At 43.6% G+C, this 20,667-nt stretch overlaps 1 protein-coding gene across 9 annotated transcripts in view; it reads left to right on the top strand.

Moving 5' to 3' along the window:
* ST3GAL3 (ST3 beta-galactoside alpha-2,3-sialyltransferase 3) overlaps positions 1-20,667 on the top strand; it is a 181,250-nt gene that overhangs the window by 142,477 nt on the left and 18,106 nt on the right. For all 9 annotated transcript variants that reach the window (XM_041421557.1, XM_041421553.1, XM_041421556.1 and 6 more), the window contains one exon: positions 12,069-12,215. In XM_041421557.1, the coding sequence (XP_041277491.1) occupies positions 12,069-12,215 (147 nt within the window). The remainder of the gene's footprint in view (positions 1-12,068; positions 12,216-20,667) is intronic.

The raw sequence follows: 20,667 nt of genomic DNA, 5'->3' as shown, positions 1-20,667 counted from the left end.
CATTTACTTAAGCTCATGGGACAGATGAAGAAATTAAAAAATAGCCATGACCACACTATTTCCTGGATGAAAAAAAATCCAGGTGTCAAGAGACTGCAAAGTATCTATACTTGTAGGAATGACATCATTGATTACTCAATTTTTAGACAGTTTCTCTTTAAAATTAAAATACAAATTGTTGGTGTGTCTGCCCTTCTAGTCTTTTCCACACTATGCATGGGTTTTGTCCTTTTTTTTTTTGTCCCTCGCTTTGCTTGCTGTTACCTAACACCAGCCATCCTTGCCCTATACTTTTATTAATGGAGGAGAAGCATTTAGCCATGCTAGGCATCAGCAGTCCTTAAAGAACCTTTATCCCCCATCTGCCAAGACAGCATCATCTTCATTTCTGGCTCAGTAATCCCAGCTGTAATGTGAAAACCAGAGAGCTTCAGTCAGATTTTTATTTCTTTAGTTTCTATTCCTGTACATCATTCTTAAATGAAGAGACCCAAACAAGATTTACCCCTGAAAAGACACTATAATTGCCCTAGTAGGACTTCCTTTCTGGGATTGCCTACCCATCCTGCTTTATCCTGAGACAATTTCTTCCTAATATTGTCACCCTCTAATCTCTTCTGGTGTCTGTGGTCATACAACTGACAGTTGCTGCTCTCGCCTAGATATTTGATCACTCCTTCCTTCTCATCCCAAGTCAAAAAAGATGGGCAATTTAGAGTTGCAGTTTTTCCACATCTTGAAAAGTCAGTGTGAGGGCCAGCTGAAGAGCTAGTGCAGTTGTCTTGAAAAAACACCAGGAGGGTGCTCATGTTGCACTCCCTCTGCTTGGCAGGCTCTGGCAATATTCAGGCACCAGAATTATGCAAATCCCAGTAGGTGCGTTTCAAGGTCGTAGTGCCTGTAAACTCAGGTTGTCTGCCTTGATCGGAATAGCTGGGCCAATGTAAAGAAAGAAAGTCCAAATCTGGTGGTGATCTTCATGAAACACACACAATTCCATAAACAGCAGAGCTAACATCCTGATTGCCTGTGGATTTGTGTCGTGCTCCCTTTCGCACCACAGTGCTCTCAGATATCCCCCAAATTTCCCACTGCTTGCATGGCCTCACCTCCACCTGGCCTCTCCAGCAACAAGGTGTGTGTCTGTCCCACCCAGCCACAGGTAGCTGTACCACCAGTGCAGCCCATGCCTGCTGAGGGTGTTGCATGGTCCACATGTGCAGCAGATGTTCCTCCATGCAGCGAATCCAGCACATGGGAAAAGTGCCAGGACATGGCCAGCAGTGAAACTGAGACGTCACCCAGAGGGTGTCAGCTATTCGTGCAACTGCTAGTAGAATAAAGATGTTCTGTGTTAACACTTCAGTAAAGGACTGCAGGAATCATTTGAAGTCTGCAAAGCCTCCCTTAGTCTGAGAGATTTGAGTTCAATTTATTTAGTTACAGAGTTCAATTTATTTAGCTTATGCATGAGATTTTGGGGGGATTTACTTGTAGTCTCTCTCTCTCTACCTAGAGGGAACATTTTTTTCTCACATGACTTTTTAATTTTGTAGAAAGAAGTGTATCTGAAGCTAGGCAAATGACCAAAAGAGGCAGCACATTTATATCAGTATAAGCATTTTTGCTACATCTGCCCTACAGGCTTGATGAATTTGCTCTTGAAATCAGGACTGGATATCTTGGTCCACTCAAACATTGTGAGAGTAAAGGAAGGAGAAATTGCTGATGGAGGAGCATTGCTCCCTGCTATGCAGAATATCCATAAAGATTTCAGCAGGATTTCTCTCAGCCTCTCAAGCCATGCTTCTGAGAAGCCTCTTCTTTCTGAGAAGAAATAGCAGAATGTGGTGGCTAGAAGCTCAGCTAGATAAAATCAGTCTGAACACACATAATTTCCTAGAAATCTCTCCTTACAATTGTCAGATGACATTCTTGCAGAAGGGAGCACTGACTGCTGACATCTTTTTTCTGTAATGCAGACTTAATCCAGTATCTGGAAAAATTCTGTGTGTTGGGAGTACAAAGGACAAGGCTGCACTTTTGCTGCCTTCCCACCCTCCTGTTCTGTGACTCTGGGACCCCCTGTCCTCACTCTCTATGACCCGTTTGTTGACTATGAGGAGCAGGGTAGTAAGCCAGTAATACACCTGACAGCTTGTCATGGAAGAAAGTTATTTGCTTTATCCAGTTGTCTGCAAAGGTCACAGCAAATTTTTCTCTTCTTGGGGCATAATTAGCCAGATCTGTTTCTACCTCCAGAGGGAGAATGCTTTCTGGAGTATCTGAGGTGAGCAACCTCTAACATAACAAAATTCCCCAGATGAGTTTTTTTTTTTGCAACACCACAGGATGCTGTAAGTTCACCGTTGTGGAGTATGAAGACTCACAGAGGAGGGGGAAAACACTGATTTGATTTTGTAAATAAAATCACATGCTTTCTGTCAGTGGCTGAAAAGAGACTCCCCTTTCACAGCTCCAGGAATTTTGCTATCTGCATTTTTTATTTAAAGTGGTGGGGGGAGAGAGTCTGAACAGTAAATATTTATCCAAGATGTGTGGTTGTTAATATGATCCAGTCTTCAGTCATTTTGAATGGTGTCATGATGACAGATGTTAATTCAGAAAGGAATAGATTGGACGATTTATGCCTGAAACACATGTGTTCCTTGGCAGGCTCCATGGATTACTTGCATAGTTAGAGCTGTCTGAGCAATTTGTAACATTTTCTCTGCCTCGAAGCACCGAGGGCTCCAGGACAGGGGGTTGACCTTTATCTTCAGTCTGCTATAATAAACAGAGGTAGCTAAACTCCCCATGTGCTTTTATCTTCCTAAATTTGTCTCTCCCCCTGTGCTCCAGCTGTGTGTGGTGCTTCTGGTTCTACCCAAGAGGAATGGCAGTTCTTTCTGCAGGAGAGAAGGATGCTCCTGTGTGTGAATCCCTGACCTCCTTCCCCTCCTGACTGAGCAGCACCCCTGCTCAACACTCACAGCTATTTAACACAAACGCTTGTCCTGACAACAGGAGTGAAAATAGACCAAGCCACATGAAGGCAGTTAGCAAGAGGGATTCAGGAAAGACCTGACTTTTTTTTTTTTTTTTTTTTTTTTTTTTTTTTTTTTTTTTTTTTTTTTTTTTTTTTTTTTTTTTTTTTTTTTTTTGTAGTATTTCTATTTTTGCAGTTGTGATTTTATGGCATGTGTCTGAGGGTTCTTCTCTTCTTAATTAAGACAGGTTTGTAAAACTGTTAGTGTCTTAATTTTTGTTTGTTTCTTTAGTCAGAGGCATAAAATTGGAGGAAAATGGCCAAGTTGTTTGGTGCCACAAGGGCTTGGTAGGTCTACTTGGAAGTTTCTCTCATCTTGACCATCTCTTATATTCTGACCATTTTTGATTATGTGAACTTTGCCCACAACTGACGAGGACAGAAAATACAGATCTTGGCCCAAGCAATCAGCACTTCTGCTATTTGGAAAAAAACTCTTTAAATATAAATGTTCTGTTTGGATTATGGTTTATTTAAATTCAAATCTTTTAAGAATATTAAATAATCTTACTTAAAAACTCTTCTTCTGTAAAACACTAATTATTAATGCAAGTCTAGAAAACAAAGTAGGGCAGGAGCTTCCTGGCATCTTCCCAGTTTCTTGTTATTTTGACCTTTCTGCCTTCTCCTCTTAGAGGACGCTGAATAATTTGTATATATTCTATATGAACACTCAGTGAATATACAAATGACTTGGCTTCTCATTTCAGCAAAGATGCCAAAATAGGAGAAGACAGATTTTCTGTGTACTTGTGCTGTAAAAACAATGTAAAAATTTCCCTGGAGTCTCACTTTGAGATAGCTTCAGAAAGCAATGAGGGCTTTTAGGCCATAATTCTTCCTGTGGTGATCCTTTAGCTTTTTTTGTTGTAATGTGCCAAGAATTTAGTCTAAATATGTGTTGTTTAATGAGTTGCTGTTTGTATTCAAACTCATGAACCAGTTCAGCTCCCCAAAAAAGACCTTGCTGATGGATGTCCTGGGATGCCCTTGTGCTTTGTCACCCAAGCCTGCAAAGACGGCTTTTTAAATTTTTTTTCAATTTTTTTTCTTCTGAGCAGGCATATGGTTGTAAGTGGAGCAGGTAGCTGAGCTTGTAGTTGGGATCATAGTTGGGATCACTTCATATTTTCTGTTATAAGTGATGGGGGAATGCTTTATCATTTTTACACTGGCGTCTTTGAGGTTTTCCATGCCACATGTTTGGCACAGCCAGAAAGTTCAGCTTTTTTGAAATTACTCAGCTGTCTCAAGATGAGGCTACTGAAAATGTACAATTGTATCCCAGTTAAAAAAAAAAAAAAACAAAAAACAAAAAAACAAAACAAAAAAAAAAAAAAAAAAAAAAAACACCCCAAAAAAACCCCCACGTCTCCCACCCTATTTTGTGGAGGTTGTCCAGTCCTTCAGCCTGGTGTGGCTCCTGCCGTTCTGTGAAATCCCAGGACTTGGTCTGATTTTCCATGGGGGCTGTTAGAGGCTGTCAGTCCTACTGTGGATCCCCTGTCCTGCCTGTCAGTTAGTTGGGATGCAATATCTCCAGGGATGTAAGAACCAAGTAGGATTTTCTCATCAGTCATGTCTCCACAAAGAGTCTGGGGCAAGGGCAGCAGACCAGGGAGCAGGGAATATCTCCTGGACTCTCAGGAACCCCTTTTCCTCCTCCCTGCCATCTAGGCAATGGGAAGGAGCAGTAGCCTGTCTGGGACATGGCAAGAGCAGGAGTGATGGGGACAGCAGAGAAAATAAGGGTTTATTACTGGCAGGAAATTCCTAAAACACTGGCACTTTAAGACTTCTTAAAGTGCTGTATGATTATAGAAATCGAGCTGCCAAAAGTTAAAAAAAGCAAAAAATAACATTGCATTTTCAATGCTAATTCAGTTCTCCTGTGCAGATGTTATCCTTAATTGCTTAATTATATCCTGGCTTGCTTAGAACACAGCTGTCTATGTAGTGGAGAGGGAAGACCGAGATTTGGACTAATTTCTGTAATATAAGACATTCAGCCTTGTATGAGTAGTTGTAGGAGCTGCAGAACACGTGCATAGCAGAGAGGAAATGCAAGGAGGAAAATTGGTCTCCTGGTTACAAACACTGAGGGTTCCTCTTGAGGAGATATTAAACACACAACATATTGCAGAGATGCTCTAAATGTGAGTGTGGTTTGTAAAACCGTTAGATACATGGTGACTTAAGAAAAACCTTGTGGAATGATTGAAAAGTCAGTGTTCTCAACAGCAATCCTGAGCTGAAATTGCAAGACAGTCCTACTTCAGCAATTACTAACACATGGATCTGACCCTTTCAGCCCTGGTATCCTTTTAATAGATTTTATGTGAGGATGACATTTAATAAACTATGTCATAAAAATAGTAACGAAGTAAAGGAGCTGGTCCCTTATGGGAATAAAACACCCTGTATGTAATGATGATATATGGCCTGTTCTTCTTTAGGATTTTTCTGAAACTCTACTACTTTAGATATTTTTTCATTGAAGAATAATTATTCACAGACAAAAAAACCACAAAGCAAACATAAGTTATCTAAATCCTTTTCTTTCACTAAAAACTTCCATGTTTCCTAAGACATCTCAGAACAGGAATATTTCTTCAAATTTTGGCTCAAAATCCAGGTTACATTTTGAACAAAAGAGTCTGTAGGACAGTCTATCCATCACCCTGTTTGTACATAGAAGACACGTCTACTGACACACCGAATGTGAGCCATTGTTTATGCTTCAACTTCTGAAACAGCATTCATCAGAAAAACCTTCCGTTTTTCCGCAGCTCCCCTGACATGTTCCAAGCTCCATTTTCTTCACAGGACAATCTCTTGTTTGACAGCATTTTGTTATCTTACAACTATGAACCTCATTTTGCTCTCAGTTACACGGATAAAACCATGAGAATACTTTTTTTTTAAGAGGAATTCCTTTTCATTTACAGCATGTCATAAAAATAGCTTTGTTCTCCTGACTCCTTAGAGCTGGTCTTGGCCTAGTGCTGTTTAATCCTGTGAATCAGAAGACAGCAGCTGGTATTAGACCAGCCTCACAGGAGGCCCACGTGTCTGCATTTGGGTTAGCTGTGGCACTCAGTTATGTAGGTCAAAAGAAACTGGAAATTCAGTAGGCCTATTTGAATTTGCTTATCTGCTTATTCACAACATAAGTTTGCAGGTAAACAGGGCACAAACTTCCTGACATCCATGGGAATGAGCACATTGCTGAGTTACAGCAAACTGGTGTGTGACACGCCAGTGCCACCCTCATGGCCCAGGTGGATTTTGTCACCACTGGAGCTGCTGCTTTCTGAGTGCAGGGGACAGCTTCCAGTTTCATGTGTAGCCAGGGTGCTCTGTAAGTTACATGTCTGGCACAATGTTTAAAGTTTGCAGCTGCTGCTTGGAATGAGTTTCCTTTCTCTTGTGGTTTTTGACTTGGTTATCGAGCATAAAAAAACTTATCTCTAGCCAGTGTAGTGAACTATTAGCTCAGTTCTATCAGCAAAGAAAATATTGTTGCTTTAAAAAGAAAAAAAGCTCTAGTAGTGCCATGATTTGAGGTGCTTTTGTCTCCATCGTGCTTTGCTGCCCTTTGTTTGCTAGCTACAAAATATATTTGGGTTTCACACTGTAAAACATTAGTAAAAACTAAATTTGTGGGTTTTATAACCTGTCAGGAGTTCTTTTAGGTGCTGTGAGGCAGTTGGCAGATGGAGCATACTGACAGGGGAATGGCCTGGTAAATTACAGCCAGTTGATTTTAGACTTGGTCAGGGGGAGGATGCCTTGGGAGAAGAAACAAAACTGGTGAAAAATTAGAAGTATCGTGTTGTTGGGTAGTCCAAGAGCTGCATCTCTTTTGACAGCAGAACAAAGAGAAGATGAGGGAAAGGCTTGAGCAATGCTCCTGCTTCAGGCAGAGTAAGAGCTTTTCAGTGGGGCAGATAAGAGTGGAACTAGTCTCTAGAGGATTTCTAGGCTCTAGAAACTGAAGATAGGTTAATTCAGAATGAATGCTGGCCGTCACAGCCATGTGCAGAGGATGGTGAGGGGTTCTCCATAGCTTTGAGAAAGTTGGGTAAATATGCTTGAAGTGTGGGCTAGTGGGTCTGGCAATTGACCATTAACCCAGACTGCAGGCTCTCAGCACCTCTGTTCTTGTTGCTAAAAATTCCTTGTTGCTTTGATAATCAGTGCAAATGATGCAACTTCATTTATATTACCACTTGCAGAAGAGCATTTTCTAGGCCTCTGTGTCTACTTGACCGCTGAGAAATGCAGCACTGGCTGATAAGATGGTTCTTTCTAGTGGAAACACACCTTCCACATCTAATCCAGTCATGCCTGAGCAGAAACCTTTCAAAAGTCTCTGCAGATGGATTGCAGTGGTTTTGCTGTACCTTGTTTGTGTGACAGTGAGAGCTTGTGGATGACTGGTAGAGAATAAACCACATTCCAGCCTCGGTGGGGGCAGAGATTCCAATTAACAATGTGCTCACAGGCACCGTGAGGTCTTGTGACTGATGCATCATCTCTTGACTTTTTTTTTTTTTGCCTCATGTCCTTCTTCCTCTCCATTTCTGGTGTTAGCAGAGTTCAAAAGGGCAGTAATCTCCATTTACCACAGGCTCCTTCTCTGGTCTCTTCATTTGGTTGCTCTGCAGCAAAGTATTGCATACCCAGACTTCTTGTTGCTTGTAGGTGACCTTTGCAATCTTCCTGTCCCCCTCACATCAGAGCTAGAATCATCAATGAGCTATTGTACTCATAAATCCAGTAGTGTCACAGAGGCAGCATCTGTATCATCTGGATGCAATGGCATTACCTCTCTTTTTGCTCAGTATATTAGAAATGTTGTTATTGTGGGAGACTCAGTCTCCTTCTAGTGGTTTGTATTTTCCACTGAGGTGCTTCTTGGCTAAGGCTCTGAGTTTCCATATCTTATTTTAGAGAATGTTGTGATTTGCCTTGGTAAATCTGAGAACAGGAGATGGAAAACTGAATGGAGACAAAAAATAGTTTACAACTGGCTGTGCCTGTTAGCCTTCAGTATTCTGCAAGTGGACAGAATGAGGGATTGCAGCTGGATTGTCTTGTCCCTGGAGCTATTTGGTGAGCCCTGCCACTTTTTATCCCTTCCTCCTAATCTGCTCTTTGGTCTGTTGTGTCTGTACCAGTTTATTCCTGGAGTGATGTCTATAGAGGTGGTGGTGTCTCTTTCTGCCTCTCTTGCTGGGTGAGAACTGTAAAAGAGACTGGTTTGAAAGCCCTGGCCTATCTATCTAAATTCTTTTGTACTTTTAAAATACTTTCCTCTAAAGCCTTTAGTGATGTCCTTTGCAATTAAACAATTTTGCAAGCACTCCAAGATTGCTTAAAAATGCCATGGCCCTCTTAGGCTTGTTCTTCAGTCACATTCTCCTGTCTGCCTGTTTGTGATGCTTGTTTGTGTTTATGCTTGTATCGTGTAAGCTCCTTTTGGCAGCCTTTGGCACCCCGAATACTGATCTGTGCCTGGGACTCCAGGTGCACAGTAATACCAACAAGTAATAACAGTAGAAGCTTAACACAAGGATACACAATTTCCAGCCTGTTCCTTCTGGTTTCCACTGAGTACCAGGAGGTGATGAGGCACTGCAGGAACATTGCCTAAGCAGTTTTCAGACTAATTTTCTGACTGTTTGTCATTGTGCTCATCAGGACAGCGGTTATTTCATTGTGACAAGCCCACCCTTAAGCACTGCAGCAGGCAGCAGAGGATGCCCCCAGCCTCCAACTGCGAGTCTGAGCTCCCGAATCTGGCAGGAAAAGCGTGATGCCTCCTCCTAATGCCTGCTGCTCCTCGGGTCTCCTCCCAGCCAAAAAAAGGGACAGCGTTCCCCGACGGGAAGTAATTGCTTTGGAAAGCTCTCTGAACATCTGGGTCCGATCAGGCTGAGCATCCACCCGAGGCGCGGCACCGGCGGTAGCGGGGCTCGGTGGGGCCGCGCTGCCGGGAGGAGCCCCCGGCGCTCGCCGGCTCCGCAGCTGCGGAACAAAACCGCAGCGGGGCTCGGAGAGCCAAGCCACAAGGCTGGGATTTCAGTAACGATAAGCCAGGAAAACAGTTTTTGGTTCTTTAGCGCTGCACGGGGCTTTGCCGGCTGTAGAGGTGGAAGCAAGAGCTGCCTGCTGAGACTCCGTGCTCCTCCCCAGAATTGTTTTAGAAACTACAGCGGGAAAACGCGCCACAATGGAAGGCTCCCCCGGTGTCCCTCAAAACTAATCTCAGGGGAACTGCCCGGTGAAGTTACAGGGAAGAACACAGAGCAAATAGGAATGAGACAGAAGGGAGAAGCCAGAGCAATTTCAGAGCAGTGTGATAGCTGAAGGAAATGCTTAGGGAAATAGTCAAGAACAACAGGAGAAACAGCTAAACAGAAGGGAGTAAAGCAGACTGGTTGTATTTCCAGCTAGGGATGGGCATCCCCATTTATTTCTCACTGGCATTGAACTAGCTGAGAAGAGCCCAGGTGTGGTCACACAGCGCTGGGAAGATGGACAGCAGTGGTATGTCTGGTTATTTCAGCTCCAGCAGCAGCAAGGAATAAAACTCTCAAGTCTTTATAACTTTTCTTCTTTTTATTTTCTATTTAATGTTTTATGTGTAATGTTTAAAAGCCAGGTAAAACCTACTTAAATCCCAGAACTTATGTAGAATCTCCTATGGAGTGCATGTCCAAACAAAAGGCATCTTCTGTTCACTTTAAATAGCTTGCAGATCTTTGGCTTGAATTGTTCACAAAATTAGGCAATACCATATTTAGAGGTGTATGTGAAATCTTAATTGAACTTATAAATTTATTTTAGTTTCAAGGTCACACACTATTTTTCCAGGGTGTGCCTGCTTAAGCCCATGATAAGATGGCTTCACTGAATGAGTAGCTGTTCACAATTTTTGTTTATCATCTTCATTTTTGTGAGACCTGGAGCATGCTTAATGCAAGTGGAGTCTGTCCCTTTTTTTTCCCCCCTCTTTTCCTGGAACTGAAAGGCCTCTACTTTATGTGTGCCCTTAGGAAATTCCAAAGGTTTAATATTTATCCAATTTTTAATGAATTTTCACAAGGAGGCAAAACCCAGCTGGCATACCAAATCCCTCAAATCCCTTGGTCAAATGGATGTTATACTTTATTAATATTTGTAAAGTTTTTTTTTCTGGTTTTTTTTTTTTTTTTTTTTTTTTAATTCTGGGATCACTCAGTGGCTGAAAATGTCTTATTATAATGGAAAGTGTTAGATGACTTTGACACCAGACATTCTTTCTGATTCTACTATGATGAAAGAATGTGAGTGGTAATTAAGAATTTTTTCCATTTAGGGTCCCAAGGGCACCTGGCCATTGATGAAATGTGAACTTAAACCCATGGGATGCTTGCCCTGGTTGTCAAAAGTGTATTATGTTTGGGCAGTTTTGAGGGGGCACAGATAGCAATGGGATTTGGCTTCCTAGGGTGTTGGTTTGGATGACAGCGTGCACCCTCCTCAGGTTTGCTCTGTTAATGCCTTTTGTAGCCTGAGCCATCTGCCAGAGTTTCAATTTCAGGGTATGAAATTCAGCAGCTAAAGATATCCATGGGATTGTTCCATAAAAAACGCTCAGTAAGGTGTTCAGCAACACGTGGTGTGAGAGTTCACAGGAGCTGAGCACAGGACAGGGAGCGTGTGAAATGCAGCAGGCACTGGCTGAGGCAGAATTCCAGTCCGTAATTACAGGGGTAATCACTACTGGGCAGAGGAAGCTCCTGAGAATTTTGCAGTGGATAATCAACATTTTCATCAGTGCCTTGAGAGCAGCCGTAAAGTCACTGCCAAGTGGCAAGCAACCCAAAACTGGTGTGTATAATGAATTCCAGAATGTGTCCTTTTTATGTGGTGTAGTGTCTGTTTCTTGTCATGGAGATCTCAGGGAAGATGGCTCAATGCTTCAAGGAGGTGTTCAGTCAGATTATCCTGCCCAAGAAGCTGGTCAGCAAATTAAAATTCCTTCCATCCTCCCTGTGCCTTGCTCTGAATTAACCCAAACAGAAGTGAAATGTTGGAACACAATTGCTCCCTAAGTCCTGTGAACACAGAGCCTCTGGTTATTTTGGGGCACTCTGTGCTGTGCCTGCTGACACCTGGAGAGGTGTCAGTGATGGGGAGCAATGATGCAAAGCCATCAGTGAGCAAGGATGGGAAGCCATGTGGCAGAGTGGCACCAGCCCCTCCCAGGGGAGGCTGTCTAGGAGTGCAGCACACATCAAGGCCACTGTTCTTCCATGTTTGCAGAGTGAAAACTAGAATTGGGTAAAAATAATAGACATACTTAGTTGTCTCTTCCCTTGTACTGTGAACATTCATGACTGTTCACAAGACAAGATGATACCTCTATAAGCTTACAGCTTAATTCACATAAAACCTAACAGGGGAGGACAAATCTAGGATAAAGTGAGAAGTATGTAGCTCACACTGCAAGTAGGGCTGTACAGTCATTTTTATCTCTTTGAATGTTCTTAAAAGCATTTGCTATCCAATGGTGTATCTCCTTGGAGGCAGGTGGGAATGATCACAGGATGTGCTGGAATGCTTAATCCATGGATCAAACCAGCTGAAGTGCCAATAAGATGAAAAGATGGCACCAGGAAGGAGGAAAGGGGGTAATTTGTGCTGAAGACCTAGCCTGTGAGTCTCCCTCACAGTTACTGTCCAAACTGGCTCAACTGCATGAGTCCATGCTGCTGCCACATCTTCAAGAGACACACAATTGTTATGCCCTACAATATTACACTGCTGCCCTGTGGCAGTGAGCAGAGACAATGGGAACTGCTGCACTAGTGCATTATAATATATTTTTTAAATAAAATAATATAAATCTGCTGTATTTTGTATTTATATATATTATATTATATATAATATATATATATAATATATCTTTATATATAATTCTGTTTGTTGTTTTATCTTTCTTTTTCCTTTTTGTTTTTGTTCCCAGAGTGCCTCTGATGGCTTTTGGAAGTCAGTGGCGACCCGTGTCCCAAGGGAACCTCATGAGATACGTATCCTGAATCCCTACTTCATCCAGGAGGCAGCTTTCAGCTTCATTGGACTGCCTTTCAACAACGGCCTGATGGGCAGAGGGGTAGGTATAAAGCAAAGGGGGCAAAACCTCAGAGAAGGATGTGAGACCAAGCAGCACAGGAGGCTTACACTGTTCTTATTTTTCCTTTGGGCCTCCACTGTTGGACATTGAAGGGGAGGGACTTTGGCTCTGTTACAGTGACAGCTCTCAGTCTACTTCAGACCCAGGCAAGAACCTTCCTGATCCAAGGGTTTTTGGGGGGATCATCAACACTTTAGCAGTGCCTTGAAAGCCACTGTGAAGCTGCATCCCAGGCCGATAGTAGAAGAAGGTAAAGGTTTGCTTTATGAGGCCTTTGGTAAGAAATTCTGGTCTTATCCCAACAAGTTTTATATGTAAAAGCTCACAAAAGAAAACAATGCAAACCACAGTTTTAGCTCATATTTATTAACAAAATTCCTTAATGTTCATTCTCGTACCTCTCACCCCCAGTGCAGCTTTTTGGAGTGTTAGTGTTGGAGTAGGTGGTGACTTGGGTTTTCTGGATTATCTCACATTGCAACACTGTCCTCAGAACCTATTTATATTTGCTCTACATAATATATCAACCATTAGAGTAAGTATTACTTGGGTGGGTAAATTGCTCATGTACACATGTGATATAGTTGTTGATAGAGACCACACGTGACATTTTTGTTAGCACAGCTGACAAACCCAGAGAGGAGCACTTTTGCTGGACAAGGTCTGCTTGGTCTGCCCCTGGCATTGTCCTTCCATTGCTATCAGTGCAGGAGATTTGCTATGTCACAGCAGGGATTTGGGCTAGACAGAATAGTGCCTCATTTTCCGTGCTCTAATTATATAATGAAGACTTCTAGAATATTAGAGACTTTGTTTTGTGCAAGTCAGATGGGTGGATGCCTCAAGATAAGATGTTTCCTTCTTGAAATGCAAAATGCAAGATGTGCAGACAGATTCGGCCACATGGAATGGGCCTTTTGAAAAATGCACTGCTGTGTACAGAAGCTGTCATGGGATTCTGGGAACTCTGGATTTTTGTTCTGTGCACTGAAGGTATCTTATTGCAAATATTCCAGTCAGCTAGGAATTAGCTTACTTCATCTCTCTGCATTCTCCAGAACTTACCCTTAGAACAATGTGGTCTTGATGTGTCTTCCAGAAAATCAGGAGTGCTGTCCCAATAATGGACAAAAATCATCATACTTTAATTTTCTCCAATTTGTTTTTATTTTTAAGCACGTTATTTTAATACAGAAGTTATTACTTAAACTGAAAGGAGAAGAGAGAATCCGGAAATGAGAATGCTGTGAACTGAAGTTTATGAGGTTTTGATAGGTTGTTTAACACACATCAGATTGGGAAATGAAGGCATCTTAATTGAAACCTGATGTTTCACTTCACGAAAGTCTATTTGAGCATTTAAAGACAGTTTATGGTTCTTTAAGGCAAGCAGTGTTTGCCTGTGACCCCTAGTAGACTGTGTGAATTGTAGTTTATTCCTCCAGATGGGACAGCAGGAGCTCTGCAGGTGCCTGTGTGGGGCTGAGATGTCAGTATAGCCTGGGCGGTCTGTGCAAGGACACTGATACAGGGGTTGTGCCAGAGTTTAAAAACAGAGAGAGAGTTTCTGGCCTGTGGCTACAATTTTACTGCAAACATCAGCTATGGACTGCTGTCATGGACCTGCTGGAGCTTCACACTTTAGTGAATTCTGCTGCACCACTGCGAAGTTTGTGGCTCTGTAAGTGCAAGGGTTCCAACAGGAGCTGTTGCTGTCAGGGTGAAGAGGAAGAGTCTGAGTAAGGCCCTGGTGATACAAATTTGCTACAAGTTTTGCTCAGATTTTAAATGGGAGGAGTGGAAATCAGAGCCTGTAGACCAAGGATCCAGCTCTCACTGGAGATTTGTGGGTGATCCAGGCAGACAAGTGGGGCAGCAAGGAGGATTGTTCTACATCTGTGTGACCCAGCAGCTGCATGCCTGGTTGGGTTTGGGGTTGTGCTTTATCAGTGAGAAATAACCTGGAAAACTTTCTTCAAGATGAAGCATATGAACATGGAAAAGGAAATGCTGAGGACTAGTAAGTAAAAGCACAGCGAGCAGTGTACCCAGAGTTTCTCCTGGGAGATGGGGCTGGAGGCAGGTGAGTGCCCCCGTGCTGCAGAGTGCTGTGCTGGTTGGGCAGGCTGCACACTGGAGGATCAAGGCTGGGGATGCCTTCCTAGTCAAGGCCAACACAAAATCCTCATAAAGAGCAGTAATATTCCACTCTCCTTTGGTTTTGATACCTAAATAAACTTCAGTGCTTCTCTTGCACACCACATATGGTAACAATGTGCTGCCAATTAACTTTGTAATTTGGGGGCTTTTCCAGCAAGGCTGAGCAGAGCTAGTAAAATAGTTTGGGGCTGATCTCAAAGCGTTTTTCCCAGGATTCAATAAAGAGTGAATGTAGTAACATCCTCTGCTTTGATAATATAATTTGGGCCAGATGATCATGGAGTGTAGTAATGGGGTACAACTCAGATGTGCCTTTTGACTGCACTCATGACAGTGGTAGCCAAAAGCCACAGCAAGGAGCAAAACTCACACCCACAATGAATAGTGTCTTCTCTCTGGGACTGATAAAGCTTTTTAGAAGTTTTCTTCAGTCCTACTGAAGTCTTAAGAGTAGGAGAGCTGTTCCATACTATATGTGGATTTCTCTTTCTTGGGATAAGCTGATAATGAAGAACAAACTTTGGGATTCTAGCAGTATCTGGGGGGAAATAATTGTTAATGCCTGAAGATGGTTTAGCACCAACAAAAAAAAAAAATCTAGTAAAGATCCTCTCTCTGATTAAAGAATTCTGTTAAGGTATGAGTGTAGGGTTGGCTTTCTCTCTAGCCAAATGTGATTTTTGTTCAGGTGGAAGTTCTGTTTATACAGATCTTTGGGGCTTGAAACCAGACATCACTGCAGCTGGTGGTTGAAGCTTGCAATAGCACCCCTTAGACTGCAGGCAGTTTACTGGGGGACAAGCACGAGCATCAGCTCAGAGGTGTCACTGCTGGGTGCACAGACACCCCTAGGGGTGGTCACTGCTGTGGTGCCTTTGGCTGTGTAGTGAATTGTCCTGCCCAGTCAGGAGCCCTCAGAGCCATGGGAGCAGTGTCCTTCTGGCTCCTCTGGGAGCCCTGAGCCTGATGTGAGGCAGGAAGGGGAATACTTCAGGTGACGTAAATTATCAGAAGTCTGAGGACTCCAGTGCAGACTGCAATGTTTGTTTCTCTCTCTGTGCTGGTGCTGTGCATCCATGGATCTGCTTATGATTTAACCCAACTCTGGAAGCCTTTTGTTTGTTCATGTACTGGAAATGGTTGAATCTATAAACTAAAAAAATAAAGCATCCTTCTTTGGACTTCACCCAGCTTCAGCACTAAGCTGGTGAAGGAGGAGCCATGTGCAGGAGGTGTTACCAGGCTGATTCAGGCACCCAGCCATGGATTAGCACCTCTGCAAAGTGCTGACATCTCAGGGATTAACCTCTGATGCTGGAATGTTAGCATGTCCTGGCTAAGGATTCTCGTAGCTCTTAGATGGTTTTTCCTGTGGGCAGGCATCCTTTCTGGAGGTGCCAGCAGGGATCCTTTGCTCCTTAGGCAATTTTCAGCTCCCTTGTTTCATCATCATGATGTTTTTGCTCATGAGTTGCCCAGGTATCAGCAAACTTTGTCTCCTGGGCTGTTCTTACTGGACTGTGACTTTGTGAAGGCTGTGTCTTGGAGCCTGTTGGGTCTTTGTAGAGTAAAAGAGAGGTGGGGAACAGTGTTCCACTTAATCCTTTCCAGTTATGCGTTTCTCCCTTTTTTGCACCCTGATGTCATCTTCTAAGGCAGGTAGAGGGACACGTAAGGGCCACTGCAGCTGCAGTCAGTTAAATGTGTCACTGTAAAGCTTTGGGTTTGCAAGGCAGCTCATCTGCTTCATGGGCTGGGCTGTCCCACCCATTGCCACTGCAGTGGGACCAGCCCATGAGCTGCTGGGGAAGGGATGCTCAAACTGGTGCTGGGGAGCAGGTAAATGCATACCAACCTCTTCTTGGTACAAGCCCTGCCACCTGCTTCTGCTCATGAGATGCCAAGGAACTGAAGGGAGCTTGCTTCTCAGTGAAGAGTAGACCATGAACTCCTACTTAGCATGGGGTAAGTGTGTATGTTCTTATCAGAGAGCAGGTAGAATGTAGTAAAGTCATGCTTTTGCTTGCCTTCTGTTAAATCCTTAGGTGCTTTAGAAATACTCCCTGCACTGCACAGGAATCTGCTCTATGGCAAATGGTGAATCAGAGCTTGTGCTTCATCAGGTTAGATGTGGTCAAAAATACTTGGACTGGGCTTGGGTCTTGAGGAAGTCATCAGGGAAGTGGCAGAAGGGAGCCTGCTGGGCTGTCCTGTCTCCAGCCACCAGCTGCTGGCCCTTCCCTTGCTCAGCTGCAGACAGCCAGTCCTGCAGGCTCTGTCCCACTCAGAGCCAGGGATAGCCAGGGAAGCTGGAGGAGGGGCACTGAGATGCTCTGCTGTGGTTTTTGAAGCCCATATTGCAGCTGTTTCTGTGCATGGGTGGAGGTGGCTCTAGGAGCAGCAGTGTGCATTGTAAGCTCCTGTGACAGGGACCACTCCACAGAATGCCAGGCACTCACCTGCCCACAATGAATGATACTAAATTGTTTTCTATGTCATATTTCCACCTTTTCAGCTAAAGGAAACAAAGGGTAGGTTTGGGTTTGCTCCAATGCAAACATAAGGAAACAAAATTGATAGCTCATGTATGTTGAGATTACTATTATAGTTTTGTTCTGGATTTCTTTTGTTTTAAAAACTTCTTTGCTATTAGGTGATCAGGTCTGTAACTGATAAAACTAAGGTAAGAATTTTTCCCAAGAAAGCAAATTTTTTTATTTTTTCCTCAAATTATTTAATATAGAGTCAAACCAATTTGAATGTCCAGGTGCATTATTGTTTGTAGGGAGTTTATTCTTCAGTAACACTTACCCTTTTATTGAAAAAGATAACAATTGGAATAGTCTGAACAATCCAATAAGTCTTACCCTGAACTAAGTAAAATCCCATAAATAACTGGAATTCATTTAACATATTAAGGGAGTCAAATATTTCTAAAAACAGATTTACAGCAGTCATTTCCTTCCAGTCCAGCAGGCAGTGACACAGGAATGACCCGGGCATGGAATGAAAAGCAGCAAGAGCTTTTCACATGCACCAAGCAAAGAGCAGTTCCAGCCCTGGTTCAGTCACCAGCACTGGATCTTCAGCACAAGCCCACGAGGTAATGGTCAGCCTCAACAGAGTCCAGAGGAGTTCCAGTGTTCATTTCTGCTGACTGACTTATTTCCTTATGTGAGTAGAAGTCAGTCTTTAAAGCCTCTTCAGGGGGCAGAATGGAAGATGAAACATCCATGTCTTGAGGTGAAGCCTTTTTGTCCTGCTTGCAGCAGAGAACTGTGTAGGAGCAGTTAGGAGAACCTGTCCTATACCTGTACTGCTAAAGGCATTTCTGGTCCCCTGACCTGAGGAGCAAACTGGCTGTGTTTGCCCTGCACTGAGCTTGCTGTGGTTCCTGACACAGCACAAGACAAGAAATCTTTGCCTCTCCTGCCTTTACACTTCTCTCACCAAGATCCACCATGCGTGTGCTCACCTTACCCATGGAGGACAGGAACCCCTGGAAGGAGCCATGCTTCAGAGGCTCCAGCAGGCTTTGCCCAGCACTGCTGTGGTGATGTGCCTCTCACCACTGCTGTGTTTTTTGCTTCTGTTTGTCACGTGGCCTTTTAGTGTCATCCCTGGCTCATCTGTCATTCTGCTGTGCTCTCTCAAATGGGACCAAGCAAAGGGCTGATCTCTGGGGAGCGTTATGTTGGATATTACATTTTCCATATGTTTCCATATGTTAGACAAGCAGGCCAGGCTTGAAAATGTGGACTTTCAGTTCTGGACACGTTACCCAGTGAGGTTGCCCTTGTAGTTGTTTACTGGAGAGGGGATGCCATGCCTGGTACCTCCAGGGGCCCCAGCCTGGACAGAAACCATTGACACACAGCTTGCAAGGCCAAGCTCAATGCCTGTGGCATGGAATTGACAAGGACAGAGGGCTGCCAATGATTTTGGGCTTTGCCATTCCCAGCTCACACTGCTTGCTGGGCACCAGTACAGGTCAGAGGCTCATCATGGCCACATCTGCAGCAGTGGTTGTGTTGGGCCTTTCCAGGTCTAACCTGCACTGGGCAGTCTCTGTGTGGCTGGGAGGCATCCCAAGAGGCTCCTGCCTCAGCACTGGCTGTTGTGGGGCTGTAGCTCTTCAACCATTTGGTTGAAAGCAGCACTGCTTAGTGATACAGGAACACCCAAGCACACAGAGGGCCATGAGCAGGAAGACAGGCTTTGAACTGGTCCAACACTAGATTATTATTCCTGAGGCAAGATGGTAGAATTCGGGGGGTTCTGTCGTAGCAAAACCTCAAATAACAAGAGGCCTGCTCGGTTGTTTTTCATAACTCAGTGCAGGAGGTGTGGTGGTTGCTTTGGTATGTCTTTGGGGCACGGCACAAGGGTGTGTGTGGTGAGATAGCACTGACACATTGTGCGGGGCATTGCAAGCCAGATTTGGCACAGCCATGTCCATGATGCTTAACTTCTTTTGGAGTCACTTGTCCCCCAGCTTGCCCCATAGGTTGTATATGGTCCATTAGGTCCAGATTAGAGGTTAGCAGCTAATGAATTTATGTGTACAATCAGGAGAGCTTGGAAGCTCTGTAGATGCAGCCAAGGAGTAGTTAAAGCCACTTCCTCTCTAATAATGTGTCTCCTCTTATTTGCCACTTCTTTGCTAGGAGGAAAGGAGGGGAGAGCCCTTTCCCTTGGACCTGAGAGTGCTGTTCTGCTGCATTCTCTGCAGCACAACCTGGGAAAAGTGCCTAGATCCTACATGGTGTTGTCTTTCCCATGCCACAAGCTGGACGTGAGGCAGTGCTTCATTTTCAACAGGTGACAGGAGTAGCAGAATCTCAGCAGGCTGCTACAGGAGAAAAGAGCCCAGTTTCTGTAGCTTAAACCAAATCAAGATTAAAGTAATTACACTAAAGTAATGACACTTAGCTAATCAACAATTGTACTTTTTTTATAGTTTTGTTCAAGGCAGCTCCATTTCTTCAAGACTGTCTAATTCCTCAGTTACTGTTTAATCCCTCTGATGGTTGCTCTTTTTTTAAAGAAGATAAGCACTTTGGAGCAAGTGGCCAGTTATGTGTATGTGATCTGGGCACGTGTAGGTGCACACACACTTTGCACCATGTTCTTTTAGGCAGATGCTGTTATCCACACCATTTACTATGGGTGGGTTTTGCAAGCACCCCTGTGCTGCCCTGATAATTACTGGCCTCAGTGAATAGCAGAGGTGATCATTTTGACAATATTTTCAAGAGGCACCTCTCTAGCCCCCAGGATTCTGACTGCAGCAGTGGGATTGAGGCTGCATCTCACCACTGAAGGCTGCAGAATTCTGCCTTCAAGGGGGACACTTATTAAGCTATAGCTACCACAGTGTTGGAGTGTGCTAACATCAATTAGGCATAATTAAGAAACTGTCATCAGATCATCAGTTTCCAGGTGTGATTTTTAGGGTAATGCAAAACTATTTGCTAAGGACATCCTGTGAATTTCTGGTAGTTATAGAGGCCAAATCAGATACATCTACTACAAGAGATTGGGAAGGTAGGTAGTCTCTGGTATTTTTATCATTTTTGAGAGCAGAGCAGGTGGTACTAAGATAGTGGCATGTCAGGAGCTACTAAGAACAGAAGCAGAGGAGAAAATTACCTCGTATTTTTCCATAAATATCATTGGATGTCTTGTAGAAGGAATAAAGTCAGACAGATATTTGGCGACCAAACGAAAGTTCACTTTCAATTTCTGTCTACTGTTATTCTCCAAACAGAGTATGCCTGAAAGAAAGTTTGGCAGTCCTCCCATAAGGTTGGGTAATGTGATTAATTCTCTGTGGTTTGCAAGACTCACATTAGAAAGTTAGCTCTTAAATGTTAAATTGGCCAGGGAAATTCCCTCCAGGCAGAGACCCCGTGTATCCCTTGAGCGGTGCCGTGGGAATGGGCGCAGTGCAAGTGTGGGTGGTGGGAACGCCGCGGTGCTCCCAGTGACGACGCAGTCTCAAGGATGTAACCATTTACTCACTGTGTTTTGGACACTGTAGCTACAGCTCTGCTGGGGGAAAGAGTTTTGTGGCACGTCCGCTTACCAGCTGATGCAATCCCAGCGACATACAAATGTCATCTTCTATGCAAAACATAAAGCTGAGAAATCAGAATTAAAACTGTCATGTCTGGAAAGACAGGATGTTCTTGGATATTTTGAAATTTGGGGCAATGTTCTTATCCTTGCCTAATAAACTTTTTCCATTTTTTTGAAACCCCTACTTGAT

Source organism: Onychostruthus taczanowskii, unplaced genomic scaffold (assembly GCF_017590055.1).
Source record: "Onychostruthus taczanowskii isolate IOZ18803 unplaced genomic scaffold, ASM1759005v1 scaffold7, whole genome shotgun sequence".
Classification (NCBI taxonomy): Eukaryota; Metazoa; Chordata; class Aves; order Passeriformes; family Passeridae; genus Onychostruthus; species Onychostruthus taczanowskii.
This window is presented reverse-complemented; position numbering and strand designations above follow the sequence as displayed.